This window comes from Ostrinia furnacalis, unplaced genomic scaffold, assembly GCF_004193835.3.
Source record: "Ostrinia furnacalis isolate ACB-3 unplaced genomic scaffold, ASM419383v2 OfSCF1277, whole genome shotgun sequence".
NCBI lineage: Eukaryota > Metazoa > Arthropoda > Insecta > Lepidoptera > Crambidae > Ostrinia > Ostrinia furnacalis.
In genome coordinates, this window is record NW_021131516.1 from 1 (window position 1) to 20,843 (window position 20,843).

The 20,843-nt window shown below is 37.3% G+C and overlaps 1 protein-coding gene across 1 annotated transcript; it reads left to right on the forward strand.

Annotated features, from left to right (window-relative positions):
- Positions 1-5,088: 5,088 nt before the first annotated feature.
- LOC114352231 (otoferlin-like) lies at positions 5,089-20,523 on the forward strand (the record flags this gene model as incomplete). The annotated part of the gene is made up of 16 exons (XM_028303753.1): positions 5,089-5,231; positions 5,395-5,744; positions 9,522-9,733; positions 11,347-11,391; positions 12,023-12,237; positions 13,856-14,047; positions 14,120-14,290; positions 14,443-14,588; positions 14,738-14,892; positions 15,270-15,457; positions 15,643-15,763; positions 16,748-16,856; positions 16,992-17,164; positions 17,270-17,370; positions 17,499-17,678; positions 20,438-20,523. Coding segments are annotated over 16 exons (2,565 nt in total), but the record flags the coding sequence as incomplete, so codon positions are not given.
- Positions 20,524-20,843: the final 320 nt, after the last annotated feature.

Below are 20,843 nucleotides of genomic sequence, written 5' to 3' on the forward strand. Positions count from 1 at the left end.
TTGATATGTACACTTTAACGTGACTCACACTGTATTTCCATTTAACTACTTCTGAACTTGGTGATAAGCGTGCTATGTTGTAAGTACCATTTTCCATTGGAGACAAAACGGACGAGGCCAACCTTAGCGTTGCCCGCTACTTTACATTTTTTGTAAGGTTGGCTCTGAAGAGTATCTCTAGTGCAGTCACCTCATAAGAAGCTACAAGGCACTTCACTCCGGCATCTCCGTGAAAGGAGGGAACTCCAGTCTCCAATCCCAATTTCTAGGTTTCAATGAAAAAATCTCGGTCTGGAAGAATATAATATACTAGATTTTGCCCGCCACTTCGTCCGCGTGTCGTGTTATAAAAGAGAGATCTTTGTGTGTGTGGCAGAAAGGGTAAAAATGCTTAATTTTATTATTTTTAAATGAGTTATAGTATAAGTAGCTCAGTTAAATAATGAATTGTTATTAATTTGTAGATTATTAGTTTATGATAATTTGGTTTGATCTTAGGAAAATACTATCAGTGGAGGCTAATCCTTAAGCACCTATCTTTAGGCTTTCGTCTGGAATCCAGAGATGAGAATGTGGATGTCAGTCGGTATGAAAGTAAAAATTTGACCACATGAAAACTAAAAACCAGCCAAGTGCGAGTCGGACTCGCGCGCGTAGAGTTCCGTACAAAATTAACAAAAAAAATCACGTTTGTTGTATGGGGACCCCCCTATTTTTATTTTATTCTTATTTTCAGTATTGGTTGTTATAGCGACAATAGATATACATATTCTGTAAAAATTTCAACTGATAGACACGACAATGAAGTCTCAGTACGAGGGCGGCACTGAAAATTTCGGGAATCAAGGAAGTGAAACAACATTACTATTTAAAAATGTATTTATTGCTTTTTAAAGTATTCTCCGCGAACTTTGACACATTTTTCCATACACGAAACCAATCATTGAAGCAACCATTGCATTCGGAAGTTTGGGTCTCCAAAATGGCCGTTTTGTAGGCTTCCACAGCTTCTTCAGGTGATGAAAATCTCTGACCACGCAATTTATTCTTTATTTTAGGGAAAGTATATAAATCATTAGGGCTTAGGTCGGGGCTGTACGGCGGATGGACTAATAATTCTATGTTTTCTTGCTCTAAAAACTCTTTTGTTCAGTGCGCGGTGTGAGAACTCGCATTGTCGTGATGGAGGATGATGCGGCGGTTGCAGTTCTCTTTACGGAGTTCAGAAACGACCTGTGGCAAACAAATGCTAGCATACTAATCTGCATTAACCGTTAACCGTTCTATGTCCCCCAAGAGGAATAGTCGCAACATGGCCGGTTTTGGAGACAAACGTGGCCACCATTTTTTTTGCAACACTCCGTGAACGAACAATTTTTGTTGGCTTTAATTCATTTTCGAACACCCAAACTCGTGACTGGTTTTTTGTTTCGGGTTTGTACGCGTATATCCATGATTCGTCACCTGATACGATGTTGTATACAGCATTTGAGGATCCTGCATGTAATCTCTCGAGAGTTCTGACGCACCAAGTAACGCGAGCCGCTTTTTGCTCTTCACAGAGCGAATGCGGTATCCATCGTGAAAACAACTTTTTTACACCTAATTGTTCATGCAAGATTATTTGTATTTGACTCATGCCAATGTCTAAAGTTGCCTGAATTTCGCGGTATATCACATGTCGATCTTCTTCAATCAGCTTACGCACAGCATCAACGTTTTCTTAGGTGACTGCAGTTTTTGGATGACCTTGACGGGGATCATCATTGAGCTTGACACGTGCACGTTGAAATTCAGGAAACCAGCGATAAATTGTGGTTTTGGATGGGGCTTCATTACCAAATGCAGAAATCATCCGGTCAACACACTGTTTTTGTGTTAAACCACTTCAAAAGTCATAATAAATCATAGCTCTTGAATTTTCTCGAGTCAATTCCATTTTCTCAACGACTAAACAAGTTTGACAAGACCTTGTGATACGACCGAGAATCTTTTATTAAATAAATAAATGGTATACGATTTTTAAAACCCTGGAGTTTGCAATTAAATATATTTTAATATGACTGGAACAGTGGAAATATTCCATTCCCGATACTTTTAGTGCAGCCCTCGTAATAGGGCCCCGTTTTCACCCTTTGGATACGGAACCCTAAAAAGAGTAGCATGGAAGAGTGGTTCGGTTGGTGGGTGGCTGGTGCAACCGGGATATGGGAAATGTATTTAGAAAACATATTATTTATAAAATTTCCTTAAGCCGGGTTTTCACAGTACGAGTTGGCCCGGACCGACTGGACTCGTACGAGTTAGGTCGTATGGTGGTTTTCACATCGAGTGTTCACTGCGGTCCGAGTGACATTCGTATCCCTCCATCCGAGATGACGTCGGGTGATTTGCTGCTGAGAGGTGTAGAAGTTGTAGCAGATATGTTAAATTAGAAGAAGTTCAGAATCACGAAAGGGAAAAAGAACGAAGAAAGAGACAAATTTGGACCCGAAAATGGGTTTTAAGACGTAATGAATTTGGTGCATCAGATATTTTTTTACGTGAAACTGAAGAAGAAGATCCAAAACACTTCCTCCGCATTCCACAACAGTTCCTCCACTTCATATAGCTCCACAAACCGCAAATTATCGCGTTCATTCCACTTTTTCTTAGTTGTCGCCATTTTGATTTTCTGAAAACCATCCGAGTAAACTCGAAAAGTTGAGAGAGAGACCGCCGGATTATACAGGGTGGAAACAAGAAGTAACAAAACCCAAAAATTCTATGTTACCAGCTTCCATAATCTGTAACCTATTATTGGTACCATTTGAAAGAGCTCGTGAAGCACTTTCAGAATCAGTAATTAGTTTTTCGATATCTTGTATAGTTTAGAAATAATCGAGTGAGATCACTTATCGTTCCAAATGTATAACCACCCTGTATAATCCGGCTGTATCTCCAGGTCACCTAGATACATTCCATAGCAGCTGTAATAGACATTTAGGTACATACATTTACCAATTTTGGTGATAAATAGGCATTTTGTATTAGTTTTTGTATAAGGCCTGAACAAAAACAAAGGTTAATATTTTGGTGTTATACATAGATTTCGAATATAAAAAATATATAATTTAACTAATTAAGACATGGCAAAAAAAATGAGGTATGTCTCGTTTCTGTCGGGCCTGGGTCACAGATGACCGTTCTTCTTTATTTAACTGTATTTTTCTGGGTATATGACTATTTTAAATAGTATATTTGAACAGTTGCCTGCTTTAATATCCCCTTTTAAGAGCACTCGCATATTTTTAGTTAAGTTAAGAATTTCAATAGACGGCCATAAAACTGATCTTTTTAAACATGCTTTGATCTCGTCTGCCCAAGTTCCCCTTGGTACAACCGGTAATGTTTGTCTGAAAATATCCGGCTAACATAAGTGTCAAGCCACCTATCAGAGAGTTACTATCTCTCACGTCTTGTCCTATTCAACGCCTCAAAACATTTTTTATGAGCCATAGTGCTTTCATCCCAGATTATGATTTCAGCTCTACGTAAAACTTTGGCAAGATTGCTTTGCTTTGGAATTTTGCAAATTAGGGTTTCCGAAAAAGATAAATTAAGCGGTAACTTTAAAGCCAAGTGAGCAGTGCGACCTCCTTCCAATAAAGTTGCTGTAATCCCCGATGAAGCGACAGCTATGGCAATTCCACGATTGCTTCTAATCTTTGCAAGTATCAAATTAATGAGAAAAGTTTTTCCAGTTCGCAACCTGCTTGCTCTCTATCTGTCTTTTGAAATAATATTATTGCATGAGCGATAGAAGTAACTTGGTTCTGTCGTTTTACTGTTTGTCATGTTTGCTTTTCTTTAAGATTGAATCAAGTAACAATTGCAAAGATTGTGGAATATCCTCGTCACAGTTCTTTAAAAAGCGATAGGGATTTGGGTAACCATCAAGGCAATAAACACTTTTGAACGGATATACCTTCTCCAATTATGTATGCCGTTGCTCTAACAACTCGTAAGCGTTCTTCTTCCTCATTTGCCTGCTTGGGTGTATACCATTGCTGGGACCAAGTTTTGTAATCTGTGTTACGGAAGCAGATTACTGTTTCGTGGTTTTGACCAACTGATGATAATTTCACTCCCTTAATAGTCTTGTAACCTTTTTTTAGAGATTGAGAAATCTTTCAAGATTTATCTTTAAAAGAAAACTGGCATCCATCTTTTATGCCCTCTAAGTAGTTGCAAACGTACTAAAAAGCTGTAGTGACTAGTCTGGAATGGCCCAGGCTAATATTTTCACTGTCAAGAAGTTTGCGTAATAAAGTATGATTTCGTTATGTTTTGTTGCTTCCAGATAGTTTATTGAATTTTATTGCTAATGAATTCCTTTTGTTTGAAAAGACCAAAATAATATTTTGAGTAGTTTTGTAACTTAGTAATTAGAGTTGCAATATTTGGTTTAGGAGTCACCTGTCTATTTAAACTCGCGTTCCAGGATTCAACGGCTCTATTTGTTCTATGATAATGATATCAGAAAGTGTTACTTTTAAATTTTACTCATTAGGTCCGCGGACTAGATTTCCGATAGGGAATATACCTAATCAAATGTTCATGTGCTATAAACTGGAAGGGTCACCAGTGTTTTCCACTAACTATACCTACACTATAGAAATTATCTGCGTACAAGCTATAATAGCTTTGTTCGTAAAAGCCCATATTAGATGTAGCACTACATTGTTTACATGTTTCGCAAAATGTTTATCTATGTCACTTTCCTTTTACATACTGCTTAAATTTAAGGTATTATCTCTATAGAACATTATAGATACGTCGACTGTCAATTTTTATTCGTAGCATAATATATTTCAAGTAATCTTTTATTAAAATACTCGATAATGGGGTCTTGAGAATATGGTATTTTGCAAATTTGATTATCAGTGAGCGACGGGTTTTCTATTGGCCTATAAATCACTCTTAGAAATAAATACTTTTTTACTTTTTTTACTTTACTTTATGTCATAATAGATCGATGCAAATTACATATAATTTTATCGTTTCGAAGTAAACGATATGTGACGGGATCCAAGCTCTCATTTTCAGGTTCCAGAAAGGCTTATGAAGACCACAATTTATTCTCCGATAGAGGAAACTTTTTATGCGTCTGGAGTTAAAGAAATAGATGCAAATGGAGAAGAAGTGGAATCCTTACCAACCAGCCTTATACCTCAGTCTACTACGTACAAGTAATCTAAACTAATTTTACTCTTACCCAGAACTTCTAAAAAGGCTGATATTAAATGTTCGACCTGTAAAGTATCTACAGATGAGTTATAGAAACAGACTTTGTTTATCCAGTCTAATTAATTTATTATTAAAAGAACCTGATTACTTTTATGTATCATACAGGGTCGATGTGTATTGGTGGGGTCTCCGTGACGTCAACATCACTAGGAAACCGTGTGCTGTTCTCCAAATAGATGAGCTTACAATAAAGTCTGACATAATTTGCGATAAAAAACCCAATTGCAATTTCCCCAACGGACGCATCTCTCAGACTTTTGAAGGCCCTTTAAATGAAGCTTACAGGTCAAATTTGGCTGTCAAGTTATACGACAGCGGTACTTTTGGTCGAACCATGTTCCTCGGAACAAACGTCATGAAGAACCCTAACAAGTACATTGTGAACTGGATCGCCAAGAGTGAGAGAGAGGCATCTCTGAAATCAGCATCTATTACGTCGTCAAACTTTTTACAAGGTAATTATTCATTTTTATCATAATCCATGGACAAAATTAACACTTTGTATTGGTGCGGATTCCAAATAGTCTTGAAGACTTAATTTGTGTTAATTAAAATGAACTATAATTAAGAATCAAACGAACTTACCTGTGATGTTTGATATCTAATTATACGAGTGTCTTGACCGAAGATGATTATGTTTTACATGCAGCAGTACCTGGGATGATGCCGTCCTTATCACACTTTTAGAGAATATTTATTTAAAAATATAAGTTTTAAATATAATAAAGTACGTGTTTTGACTCCTCAGCACCGTAGTACATTCCGCGGTCCGCCATATTTCTTGTCATTATTTTAGAGCAATTTTTTTCGATCGGTTAAGGGTAATTGGACCCATTTATGCAAACAAGAACCAACCCACAGCAGGGTGGTTTCGAGAAAATGAGACTTTTGTAAAAAGAGTGCGCAAAATGCATACATAATATATAAATGAATGATTACTTGTTAATCTTATGTGGGATACTGCAGCCTATCTAGGAATATCAGATTTATAAATTTTGTAAAGTTAAAGTTAAAGTAAATCGTTAAAAACCGGTTGGTTCTTTCTTGCAAAAACATTTTTTGTTGCTTAGTTCCTTCTTGCAAAATGGATGTAAGATTTCATTGTTGTGATATATCTGTTACGGCTAAAGATAGGTGTGAACATAGACTTAAGATTAGCCGGCTAAACTTAAGTTTATATTCGACGAGGTGTTAATGTTAGTTTCTTCTATCTTTAGCCGGCTAAACTTAAGTGTAACCGCAGCACCAAGTAACGCGAGCCGCTTTTTGCTCTTCACAGAGCGAATGCGGTATCCATCGGGAAAACAACTTTTTTACACCTAATTGTTCATGCAAGATTATTTGTATTTGACTCATGCCAATGTCTAAAGTTGCCTGAATTTCGCGGTATATCACATGTCGATCTTCTTCAATCAGCTTACGCACAGCATCAATCACGTCCACGTTGAAATTTAGGAAACCAGCGATAAATTGTGGTTTTGGATGGGGCTTCATTACCAAATGCAGAAATCATCCGGTCAACACACTGTTTTTGTGTTAAACCACTTCAAAAGTCATAATAAATCATCGCTCTTGAATTTTCTCGAGTCAATTCCATTTTCTCAACGTTTAAACAAGTTTGACAAGACCTTGTGATACGACCGAGAATCTTTTTTAAAATAAATAAATGGTATACGATTTTAAAACCCTGGAGTTTGCAAAAAAATAGATTTTAATATGACTGGAACAGTGGAAATATTCCATTCCCGATACTTTTAGTGCAGCCCTCGTATCACGCATGAAAATCGTTTATTAAACCGAGGGAACTGTAAACAATACGAACGCCCCCAGCGTTTATTTCATGTAGTTTTAATATAGCGCTTTTCCAAAAAAGGTGTGTAATCTGATGGGTGTGTCCCATTACTTCTATTAGGTATTTCTATTGATAGAAATACTGGTACTGATTCTCCCACTGTTTCCATTGCTGGCGGCAGCAGCGGCAAAGACACTGCATCACGTCTTATGACGGGGCGTGCACATAAAAACTATTTTTTTCCTCTTTTGATCTTCTTCTTCTTGTCATGTCCACAATAGGCATACACAGCGCGAGCGTCAGCCCTGCTACAAGAATGGCTTACCTCTTTAGGTAAAACCTCTTACCTCATTAGCAACTACCCTGCCAATAATATTTTTCACAAAATCGCTTAAAAGCACGGAAATTTTTCCTTGTCGCGACAAGATCGGTGTAATAAATTGCGGAAACAGATGTATGTTTGTATTGAATTAAGCATTATATCACGTGCATGTTTCCAAAGATCAAACTCCCACAAGATATGGATGGGCAGACTGCTCATGACTGACATCATCAGTGAAAGACTCGCAAAAAGGAGACGGAACTAGTTTGAATTCGTGAAGTTTATGTTTAAAGTTGCCATGCCCCGTGAGGAACTGCGACGAGCAATGGTCGATTTCTAACCATCGCCTAGGGTAGCACAGCAGCCAAAGCCATGCTTCTCTTTTTATTTTTTCCTTTTGTCACTTTCAATTTCATTGCTTATCTCCTAAGTGCTCTCGCGTAGTGATAAAAGTAGGTAGCCTTTTACTGCCTGCGGAATTTCTTATCGTACGCATTGCTGCTGCGCCTAATAGTCCGTCACAAATTGTTGAGATTATTATCATGCCAATAAAGGCGTTTATTTCGAAGAAAGTCCAGGTTTCAAGACACGGTTTGGTTTTGTTCTGCGTTAATATAAACGCAGAACACTCAAATGCAGTTTGAGTAACAAGTAGCTCAATCTCTTAGTGGAAAAATGTATAGAAAAAACTTTTAAGCCTATTCTGCTTGGAAAATACTGTCTGGATTGAAAAGGAATGCTTTCGAAAATGCCTATATCAGGTTTCTGGGGAAATATCTGGGGAAACATTTGTAGGTTGAGGCGAAGGAGTTCGAACATAATAAAGAAGCTAGAAGTTGTTGTGCTCTGGCGAAGAGATTCTGACATTACAATTGGATCTGATGAAAGGACAATGACCAAAAATGTATGGAGTGTGGTCCAAATGTCCACCACTAACGAGACCTATGTAGTAAAATAGTCTACTAAATACTGATTCATTATAACCAAACCCCAATCAAAAATATGCTGTCAGTAAAAAGTTATGACTGAATGAAAAGTCTGTTTTTTACCTTTTCATCCGAAAAATGTTCTTGATATCATTCTATCTGTTAAAAACGATGGAGTGGACTGTATTATAGTGATAGGCAGGCCGGTGGTGATATTAATATGCAGGAAGCAAGGAAACACCAAAAAGGGCCAAAACAGTAGGTATATTGCAGCTCAAAACATTATTACACAAGAGCGTACAAAAGGCAACTTCAAAAATCAATAAATCTAAAACAATATTTAAAAAAAGTAAAAAACCACAAACAATTATCAAAAAGGATTGCTGGCCAAACTGCCAGCAACAATATCCATTGCACATTTTGGACTAATCTACGCATGTTTTGTCATGTCGCATGTGGCGCGGGGTTATAGATGAATTTTATTAAATATTATACTAGCTGTGCCTACGATTTTGTACGCGTGAAAATAGTTTGAATAATATTTCCCATTTTTACAACATTTGTGTTTACTGCTCCGCCCCTATTGGTTGTAGGGTTATTTATCCTAAAACCATCCTTGATAAATGGGCTATTCATAACAAAAACAATTTTTCATATCGGACAAGAAGTTCCTGAGATTAGCGCGTAACTACTACAATTTTTCAAACAGTCATAACTTTTTACTGACAGCCTATTTTTTTTTTCGTCCCATACTGAAAGTTAATCTCTATTAAATGGACTATAAGCCAATATAGGTAGGTCTCATTAGTGGTGGACATTTGGACCACTTTTGGTCATTGTCCTTTGGGCTAGGAGTGTTAGCGAGTAGAAAATCTTCAAATTCTTTTGGCTGATTACAATACATTTTACTTTTGATAGGTACTTATAAATTCTTGTTTCTCAGTCGATGTGTTGCAGAATTTGCTGGTGAAAAGGTTAATTAATTATCTTTCTGAAGTTTACATACTATCTCAGTATACTGCTTCTGTATGGGTGCGTAATTGTTCATAATTTTATTACTGAAATTATCAATCTCTTTCTATACCTGTTTCGCTAAATTGGGCGTGCACGTTATTAAAAGATCCTTACTTTTTGAGATAATATTTTTTCGATTATTGACTATTATTCTAAAAATAAAATACATTTTATAAAGAAAAAAACCAGTTCATCCGCTGGCAAGCTACCGGTGGTCAGGGTCACAGACTGAGGAACCTCCGAACAATGCGTGCCGTGCTGAGGATCACCCACGGAGTCTGGAACTGGTCGCCGACATTCGTTTCTTCGTCGGGTGGTCGCCTCTTGACGTGTCCGTACCACCGCAGACGGCTCTCCTGCAATTTAGCTGGGATAGGTCTCACTTTAAAGGTGCCTCTTATGTGTGTGTTTCTTACATGGTCCAGCCTAGTTACACCACCTGCGCATCTGAGCATCTTCATCTCAGCGCAGTGCAATTGGTTTTCGTACTGCTTTTTGAGCGGCCAGCATTCGGATCCGTATGTCATGGCTCTGACGGCCATCAAGTTCTGGCCATCAATATTCATCAAAAATTAAAAGCAGATAATTCAAAGTAATAAAAAGTTTATTCGAAAATCGCATATTTTACGACCAACAGTCTTTATTTAAAGAAAAATAGCTAACATAATATTGACGACAAATATGAAATATAATATCTCAGCTTGAATTTAAATTACAATTAAGCAGATCAACATTAACCTATACTACTTTATGCGATGAGTACTGGAACAATTTTCTTTTCACAACACCGATTTTTTTAGTATTTGGTTTCGATGGAGGCATTATAATCGTAACTCTGAAAATGAATAGACTACTTATATCAAAATAGCTAAGAAATTAAATTGAAAAATCACGATAAAAACTAAATGGCCAAAAGTGGGGTTCTACGTGCACCACTTTTGGCCAGCCATGTGGCCAAAGATGGGAAAATTCATTCATTTTGGCTCCATTTGTGGCCACCTCTCATAAACTCACTTAATAAACAAATAGCGATAAAATATCATTAGTACCACTTAGACAGTGTATTCTTTATGAAGAATTAACATAAACATTTTAAAAAATAAGAAGGATTTAAAAAATAATGATTGTTTACTCACCCGCTCGCCTTAGCCTTTTTGCTAAGACTTAAAACAATTTTATTAACGCTCGTCAAAAAATTATGACTTGTTGGATTGAAGTGAAGTTTGACACATCAAAGCTGTCAACGCTATCAGTGTTGATAATATTAGATATTTTTATTCCCGAAAACCACAGAATAATATATTTGTCTTTGCCTTAGTTATAACGATTTGAAGTTCTAAATGGCCACAAAGGGGTCGGTGGCCACAACCGGGTCACTGCCCTACGTCTGTTTCGCCTTTTTTTTGTAGGATATCCTTTTGTTTTTTATGCATAACAAGGCAGGTATTTGACCACAATCGCACCTGATGTTAAGTGGGATGCAGTCTAGGATGGTACATATCTGCCCTGTAAGTGCTTATTCACTCTCGCCTTGAAGAGGCCCAGATTATAGTTTTCGGGAAAGACAGCAGCAGGCAACGAATTCCAGTCCCTAGCTGTTCGCATTATAAAAGAGTCATCGAAACGCTTAGTGCGAGCTGGTGGAATGTCAACAATATAGGGATGGTACGCTAACCTTGGATATCCTTGGACATTTTACACTGCGATTCTAGTCCCAAACTAAGCAAAGCTTGTACTATTGGGACGAGACAACGGATATAAACATTCTTAATTACTTTTTTTTTGTAAATACATACATTTTCTATATAGTAACACCCAGACCCATCACAAAAATTAAAATTCATCATTTCAATTTCTGCCCGGCTGGGAATCGAACCCGGGACCTCTCGGAATAGTAGTCCGTTCTGAACCACTGCACCAAACGGCCTTCACAAGGGATAGACGCTGGTAGCAGAAATAGGACTAGTAATTTACTGCGTTTTCAAAATCATAATCTTTTTCAGGACTATGAAACAGAAGATAAAGCAAACTTGTCTGAGAAAATAACGGTAAATATGAGACTCAAGCAAATAATACCATCTCACGTCTGTCAAAAGAGTTCTAGTCTATAAGAATCTTTCTTGATTTATATTCAATCTCTGTTGACAATACCATGAATTTTTACTATTACACTTGCAAGTAAATTCAGGAAGCAATTAAGGTTCCTTTTTATTATTATCGATGAACTTTAAAACATCTAAAAGCCTTTTATAAAAATTCGCCACTTTTACATAGAAATTCACCCTTCTGGTTACAGTGCCATCTGGCAGCCACATCGTATTTCTACTTGTTCCAATAAGCTAACGGGGGCGATTTGAGTCCGTAAGCAGCTTGTTGAGTTGCTATATTCTGCCATGTTGCACAGAGGGCGTTTTACAACCATTTTGAGTGTTTGCACCGACTTTTGGTGATTATACTGAGAAGTTTCATAAATCAAAATAAATGAAAATGTTACTTAAATGTCATTTTATTATCTGGCGGAAAATTTTTCGGTCCAACCAAGGAGGCGACCAAAACTCAATGAATAACCACACGTTCAAAATACGCTTACTTAAACTTAATTGCTCTCGTTTGTTTCGCCAATTTTAGTAATAAGTAAAAATAAAAAACACAATGTCAAATTGTATTCTTTTCCTATAGATATACAGTTCAGAATTAGAGCGCCAGCCAGAGTTCTCAAAGTTCAAAGACTGGTGTTCTGCCTTGAAGTTCTACAACGGTATGAAGTCCGGCATTCCGGAGAAGGATGAGCAATTATACTGCGGCTTCCTCAAGGTCGGGATAGCGATGTACAAGTGGCCTCCGCCGAGCGACACCGTCGCCGTCAGCCCCAGCGGGGTGGAGTTGAATAACGGGTTAGGTTAAGCCTATACACCGTGTTACTTTGCATCCTTGCCATATTCACAGAGATAAAAGTAGGGACCAATACCTGTTATTTAAGATAAACAAGAGACTCCCATAAAGAAAGTACACTGAGTTTTTAGTAAATTTGGTTTTGCAGTACAAATTGGAATAAACCAATTTTGTCTCGCACTTTCTACAGGTGCAAGTGGAATAAACCTAGTGGGCGTGGCCTAGTTCTTATCAATCTGTGATGTTTTATGGCTCTGGGTACCAGCCTTTTTATCCAGTCATAATAATTATTTTAAAATACTCTTCAGTTGATTTTAGATTTTCCTTTCTACTCTCAGTTTCTACTTTACGGGCTTAGGACCGTCAAAAATACGTAATAATTATTAGGCTTTTAATTAATTTATAACATTGTTCCCTATTTTTACAAATTAATAAATTAAGTATGAAATGAAATCACCTTATTCACAATTAATTATTTATTTATGAGTTCCTACTTACAAAGTTTACGTACTGCGAAGCAAGTGTTCAAAGTGTCCTCCGTTCTGATGAAGGCACAGTCTAGCACGGCGAAGCGTAGGTATTTCGCTTTAGTTTTCGCAACACATAAACGTTTTGTCTCACAGTTTCGCTGAAGCAATCCTTTCACGTAACACGTTTACACTTTTTATCTCTTCTGCGCATACCAGGTCGTTTCAAGTCACTCCAAAAATAATAGTCCATTGGTGTTAGGTCCGAGGATCGTGGTGGCCAAGCTACTGGACCCCCTCGTCCAATCCACTGTTCACCAAACGTATTATTCGCGCACTTGACGTCCTTATTGTGGGGGAGCACCATCCTGCTGGTAGTAGAGCATTTGGTGTAACGCTAAGGGTACGTCATCAAGCATTTCATTTAAGACGTCTTGCAGACACTCCAAGCACCATTTTGATTAAATTATTCGTTGTTTGAATACACTTCAGTCATTTTTGTATTATTTATAACGTGATTTGTGATTGATGGATTTCTCAATTTTTTACAAAAGTGTCAAAAAGACATTTTAAAGACAATAGATTGCAATGGATATTTAAAAATACAATAAAAAGTAAAAAAGTCTCCATCGCCATCGCTAACAAAAGTGATGTGCATGCGTTACGATAGTTAGTGATGTGTTTAACAGATTGTCGATAAAATAAAATATTCAAAATTAAAAATCAAAATTTTCGGGCATTATTTTTTAACGGATTTGTGTTCAGTATCAGTAATATAGTTACCTCTGTAAATATGGCAAGAATGCAAAGTAACACCCTGTATAATAATAATAATTCTGACAGTTAAAATGTCCTTGAACATTTTAACAATGTTATTAAGCTTGAATATAGGGAACCAGACAATGGATATAAACTGGAATTTTACCCCTTACATAAAAATCGCCCGCGTGTTCAACCACTTTAAATGTAGGTAATTTAAATGTTTGCTATTTATTACTAAACTTCAGTTTAGTGTTCAACTCGCGTATTGTATTAATAAGGATTTAGCTCTTAAGCCCTAAGGTATTGATTGATGAATTAATATAAAGCTATTAATCACATTCACGGTTGCAAACATCGTCCGATTTCTACATGATCATCCATCCACCTGCAGATACTTTGACGATATGCCTAGCAACGATCCAACCCAATTTCTGGTGAGGGTATATTTAGTGAAAGGGATGGACCTCAAAACAAAAGACTTCACGGGACAATCTGATCCGTATGTTGTGCTCAACTGTGGCAAGAAACGAATGGGGAATAGGGAGGAATTTGTCAAAAACACCGTTAACCCCATATTTGGGAGGTAAGAATCAAAATAAAATTCGTCGTATCATGTTTCTTAAACATAGCTAGATAGACATTATTATTTTTCCAGAATGTATGAGTTTCGATGCACAATACCTGAAGACTACCGTCTGAAGGTTTCTCTCTATGACTACGAAGCTATTCAACCTGATGAGCTGATCGGTAGCACAGAAATAGACTTAGAGGACCGGATCTATACAAAGCATAGAGCTCGTATCGGATTGTCATCAGAATATAACCTGTGATTATATTTATTACCTAACTTAGCACGAACACGAACCACATTCTAGGTCCAAGCTTGGATTCTTTAACTTACCAATAACAAATAAACTCACATGTTACAAAATAAACACGTCCTTATTCGAGATATTTTATTGATGCAGTATTTTGCAGAACGGGTCCTTACAAATGGAGAGATAGCATGAAACCTTCTGAAATCTTGGAGGAGTTGTGTTTGAAGAACCATCTAGCATTGCCTGTATACCCTGATATGAACACTGTTATTTTGAATGGAGTGGAGTACAAAGATAGCGAAAAAGGTATCAATCATTCTTACCGTAACTTTTTTCTAAATCTTTCTCCTTCATAATGCAAAAATCTCTTCCATAAAGGTTTTTTTCCTATTTTTGATTATCATTAAATGTTTTTTTATAATGAATGCATCTAATGACAATAAAGATTTTTACAGATAAAGCATACATTTCAACTTCAGAGCGAAAAGAAAACATCTGCTTGAGCCTCCTTCATAAGTGGCATACGATGCCATTGTGTGGTTACCATCTTGTGCCTGAGCATGTAGAGACTAGGATTCTATCGAATCCTGAGAAGACTGGAGTTGAACAGGTAACAGCACTCGAATCATAGACATAGTCTTTCAAGTCTTCTAATTTGTCAGTGGTCGACTATTTTGACTTTAGCGAAGTAGTTTCGAAGACTTTTTGGCATCAGAACAACAAAAAAGTGCGAGTGAAATACCACTTAACTCACGTCACGCCAAATTATGGGAGATTATCTGTTTTAACTTAATATACGCGAGGTAAATTTGAAAATAAAATCGTATTCAAACTTGACGTCAACCAGATTGAAACTTGGGATCCGGTGCGTCCATGGCAATTAACCACGTCACATCACCATAATCTGTCACATGTAAGGAAATACAATAATGAAAGTTGAATTGATCGTATTTAGCTAAGGTTTTTCATTATCATTTTTTGTTGTAGGGTAAAATAGTAATGTGGGTAGATATGTTCCCACTTGACACAGAGCTGTACATTCCGCCACCAGTGGACATCACCCCGCGGAGCGTTGAGGAGTATGAACTAAGGTTGACTGTTTGGGATGCTCAGAACTTGAAGCTGGATGACGGTTCGACCACCAATAAGAAAGCACCGGACATTTATGTGAAAGCGTATGTTTTTTTTTATCTTTATTAATTCATAGCTCGCTAAGTGTTGATGCAGTCTACTGGACGTAGTAAGCTTAGCAGCCCATAGCTGTTCGCAGCAGAAAAATCTTTGCACAACACTTTGTACGCGCAGCAGATGGAATGCCACATCGAGAAATCTATGCCAGCTGTATAATGTTAATTTTCAGATGGATAGGTTCTACCAGTCAGGCACAGGATACAGATATTCATTACCGCTGTACGAATGGCGAAGGAAATTTTAATTGGAGGATGGTCTTCAATTTTCAATACCAGCACGTTGAAAGGAAGGTGAATACACCAAAAAATATTATAATGTAATATCAATGCTGGGCTGTCTTTCTGTAAGACCACGTTCTTGCATAAGCGTAGTATAACTAGCAGAACGTGACCTTTAACACTGTCCATGCATTACATGTAATGCACTGATGAGTTAGCTCGGTACGTCCGTGCATGATATACTAAACACCAATATTCAATACTCCCGGAAAACATTCCAGGTAAAACTACCAAATGACTGGACTATAATTTCATTTATTGTCAAACATAAGTCTTTTTTCAAAAATTTTCGTCAATCATTTTTAAATTCTGACATTCCCATTTCAAATGAACCTCATTATAACATGAAAGATAAAATGCTTTATTACAAGCTGTACATTCAGTATGTACTTGTTTCGCTCATTTTCGGGCATTAGAAGCAGTTTTTTGGCTAGTCATTTTTTTATAGCAACCTGTACAGCGTTTTTACACAATCCTGCCATTGGGTTTTCGGGGTATATTCGATAATTTATGTGTCATATTCAGTACTGGCTGCGTTGGTGATGGATCTCGTATGTTCAACAACTTTTGTTTACAAAAATTTCTTGTCATATTTGTAGTATTTATTTCATTGAATATAATTATTGAATTTCCAACTGCAATAGAAAGAAGATCTATTGCGATCTTTTTGTACCTTATGCAAGACTTGCGTACTGGTGAATTATAACCAGCAAGTTGGTCAGACAGGTCTATTCCTAATTTTCCTTAGTTATAGTCCATGATCATTTCTGTTTTCTGTCGGCCGTTTGGTGTAGTGTGAAAATAGAAATAAATTATAAATACAATCATAAACAAAATAAAATTGTCAATGTCATGACCATTTCGACGTATTTTGGACAACACTATTGGTCGGCGGTTGAAGTTCATAAGTCCGTGCAAGGCTTAAATAATGCACTATTGGACATGGATTAATTGTATATTGACAACGTCTGTTAAGATTTATGGTCATTTTTGTAGATTGTCGTAAAAGAAAAAGGACCTTTTACTGAATATGAAGAACGCGTTCCACCAGTTCTTGTTGTCCAAGTCATGGATTCAGAAGCTGTCTTGGCTGATGATTTCTTAGGTATGTTGTGCATGCATGTGTAAGTTCTCTTTCCCAATAACCAGATCCATTACCTAGCTCTAAACTTAACATGGTTGAACAGATGACTAAAATATTAACAATTTAAACTGAAAGATCCATTCCTAATTATTTTAGGCACATTAACACTGGATCTTAACGCTCTGCCCAGAGGAGAGAAACTAGCTCGTCAATGTACTCTGGAAGCAATGGAAAAGGCGAAGAAAATGAATTTATTTTCAATGAGGTCGATCAGGTGCTGGTGGCCTCTTTGGACAATCGATTCTAATACTGATAAGAAAACTCTTGCGGTTAGTACCTACACCAAAAATGTTATTGGGCTATGAATTCAAACCAAAATCTTTAGTTAAATCTAGTTGACTTTTGAATCAGGAATAAGTTTACATTGATTTTAGGGGGTAATTGACATTGAAATGACATTACTACCTAAAGAGAAGGCTGTGTTGATGCCAGTTGGATTGGGAAGAAGTTCTCCCAATCCTTTACCAGAACCAAAGTGAGTAAGTGTTTTTCAGAATAATTAAAATATTGCAAAAATAACATTAGCTTGATTCTTAAAAAGACGTACGCGTAAGTGTAGTGGTAAAGTGGGTTGTTGGTTTCATATGATTAATATCCTTGCAGGCGTCCAAGCCTATCTTCAATTATTATGAACAAGCTCTGGAGCCCTGATGAAAGTCTTCAACTAACCATGAAAGTTGTAGCTATTCTGATAATCCTGGTGTTATTATTACTGGCTGCGATATATTTTGATGTTATGCCCGACATTGGATTTCAAAAGTGGACAAGATTTGTTTTCCGAAAGTAAGTAGGTATACTTCATTTTGACCTGACTGAGTTTTTATAATATTGAACATTCTGCGAACTGACCATTTTGCGAATTAGGTAGAACTAGGTACCTAGCCCTGGAATTGAGTTAGAAAATGAAAACTATTTAAACAATAAAGAAACCCTACGTCATTTGATACTAAGATAAGCTCCATGGCACACGTTTAGAAAAGTTGTGCTTAGCTTGGAAAAATTAATGATTAAATTCCGATTTGGCCGATAATACAAAAAAAATGGCTATTTCCGGTAAAAATACAGCAGCTCATTACTTCACGTTATTTGATACCGATGTACTACTTATGGCAGCAGTTAGGACAGACCATTGCTCGTCGCAGTTCCTCACGGGGCATGGCGACTTTAAACATAAACTTCACGAATTCAAACTAGTTCCGTCTCCTTTTTGCGAGTGTTCCACTGATGATGTCAGTCATGAGCAGTCTGCCCATCATATCTTGTGGGAGTTTTATCTTTAGAAACATGAACGTGATATAATGCTTAATTCAATACAACATACCTAGATCTGTTTCCGCAATTTATTACACCGATCTTGTCGCGACATGGAAAAATTTCCGTGCTTTTAAGCGATTTTGTAAAAAATATTATTGGCAGGTAGTTGCTAATTGCTCATAAGATAGGCCCCCTTAATTGATATTTATTGTCCGTGGTGCATAATCTTTTCTTAAAGGTTAAACTTTTGTTTGTCACCTGCCATCCGCTTTGCAATTGAGGGAAGTCGAACCTCTATTTCGAACTCCTATGTTCTTCTGATTAATTTCGTTGCGGGTCCAATGACAGTTCAACTTACTCACGGGACAAACTTGACCTTCATTGGTTGGGTTTTTGTAGCGGTCAAGCTGTAGATCCTGGCTACACAGGAGTTGCAGTGGTGGGAACGAGAGATGGGAATAGTCCCGTTTTTATGGCAGCAGTTACTAATTCATTGGTAGTGACGGATGAATCCAGTTTTCCACTTCCTACGTATATGGCCGGAAGTACTTCGCAGACGGTCTCAAAGATAGCGATTCGGACCCCTAATTTGCGTCATGATACAAAGATAAACATAGTGCCAGATGATAGATATCAACTCGAAATTTAAGTATAAATTTCGAGTTGATATCTAAAGCAAAGGTTAATATGGCCGAAACATCCCATTAATTATGTCAAACAAAACATTTCCATTTTGTTTTTGTACTTTCGGCCAAATAGGAATTTCATCATGATCATTTCAGCCATAGGACGTCCACTGCTGAACATAGGCCTTCCCCAATGACTTCCGCATCGCACGGTTGGTAACCGCCTGCATCCAGCGCCTTCCTGCTACCTTTATCAGGTCGTCGGTTCACCTTGTGGGTGGACGTCCCACGCTGCGTTTTCCGGTACGTGGCCTTCACTCCAGAACCTTGCTGCCCCATCGATTGCTCAACGATTCAACTCAATCATCATCATCATCATCGTCATCTCAACCATAGGACGTCCACTGCTGAACATAGGCCTCCCCCAATGCTTTCCATGCTGCCCGGTTGGTAGCGGCCTGCGTCCTGCTCCTTCCTGCTACCATTATGATGTCGTCGGTCCACCTTATGGGTGGACGTCACACGCTGCGTTTTCCGGTACGCGACCTTCACTCCAGAACCTTGCTGCCCCATCGGCCGTCAGTTCTGCGTACTATGTGCCCTGCCCATTGCCACTTTAGCTTGCTAATGCATCGGGCTATGTCAGCGACTTTAGTTCGTTTACGGATATCCTCATTTCTGATTCGATCTCGTAAAGAGCTCGTTTTCTCATATCAAACTCCTGGAATGTAAAGGATTCGGCATAAACATTAACGGCGAGTACATCACTCACTTTCGGTTTGCCGACGATATTGTTGTCATGGCAGAATCGCTGGAAGATCTTGGCACAAAGCTCGAAGACCTTAATAGAGTTTCCGAATAGGTTAGCCTGCGAATGAATAATATGGACAAACAGCTCATGTCCAATGTCCTTGTTGCGCCCTACCAAGTTTCGGTTGGGAGCTCAATCCTCGAAATTGTTGACAAGTATGCCTACCTCGGACAAACGATTTAGCTAGGTAGGTCCAATTTCGAGAAAGAGGTCAATCGTCGAATCCAACTCGGCTGGGCAGCGTTCGGAAAGCTACATAATCATACATCGTTTCGTCCAAAATACCACAATGCCTCAAGACGAAATTCTTTATTCAGTGTGTTACTAGATAATTTCGTCTATGCGTTACCAGTGAATCGGAATTTAATAATTATTTTTTCAAAGCTTAGAACAACCTTTCTGAACGTGTGCCATGGAGCTTATATTAGTATCAAATGACGTAGGGTTTCTTACGGTCCCCTCTCGGACTGTATGCTTGATATCTACACTAATATTATAAAGAGGAAAACTTTGTTTGTTTGTTTGTTTGGTTGTAATGAATAGGCTCAAAAACTACTGGACCGTTTGTAAAAATTCTTTCACCATTCGAAAGCTACATTATTCACGAGTAACATAGGCTTAATTTTATTTTGGAAAAAAATAGGGTTCCGTAAAATATGTAGATAATGTAGCCCATGCGCGCTAAGCCGCGGGCGGAAAGCTAGTTATTAATATTTTAGATATTTCAAAACGGACCCTGATCTTTGAAGCCAGTGAAAGTATTCATTTGCATCACATTAAAATTAATATACCTAGTTTTTTTTATAAAGGTATTTTACCGCCATATTGTTTTTATTAAAACGTTATTTCAGGACCGAAAAAAGAATAAAACGTGAATACCCCACAAAAATGATGAGAAGCTACCAAATAAGTTAGTTCAATCAAATCAATGAGAATAATTAACGCTTGTGAATTTGTTTAGGTTGTACAATGTTTTCTATGTAGTACTTACTTATTTATTTTTAATATCGCTATTGTTAATAATTACTTTATTTTTAGAAACTTGTAATTTTTAAGCAACTATTAAATTAGTTAAAGAATTTTGGTTGCTTTTCACTTACAAACAAAGCAAAGAATCAACTTAAATAAATAATATAATAATAAATAATAAAATGTTTATTGCCATTAAATCAATGTAAATGTTATACTTACTTTTTATGAAAGGACTTGGCCAAAAGTTCAAACAACATACATTTACCACTTTGGAAATGTCTCTCG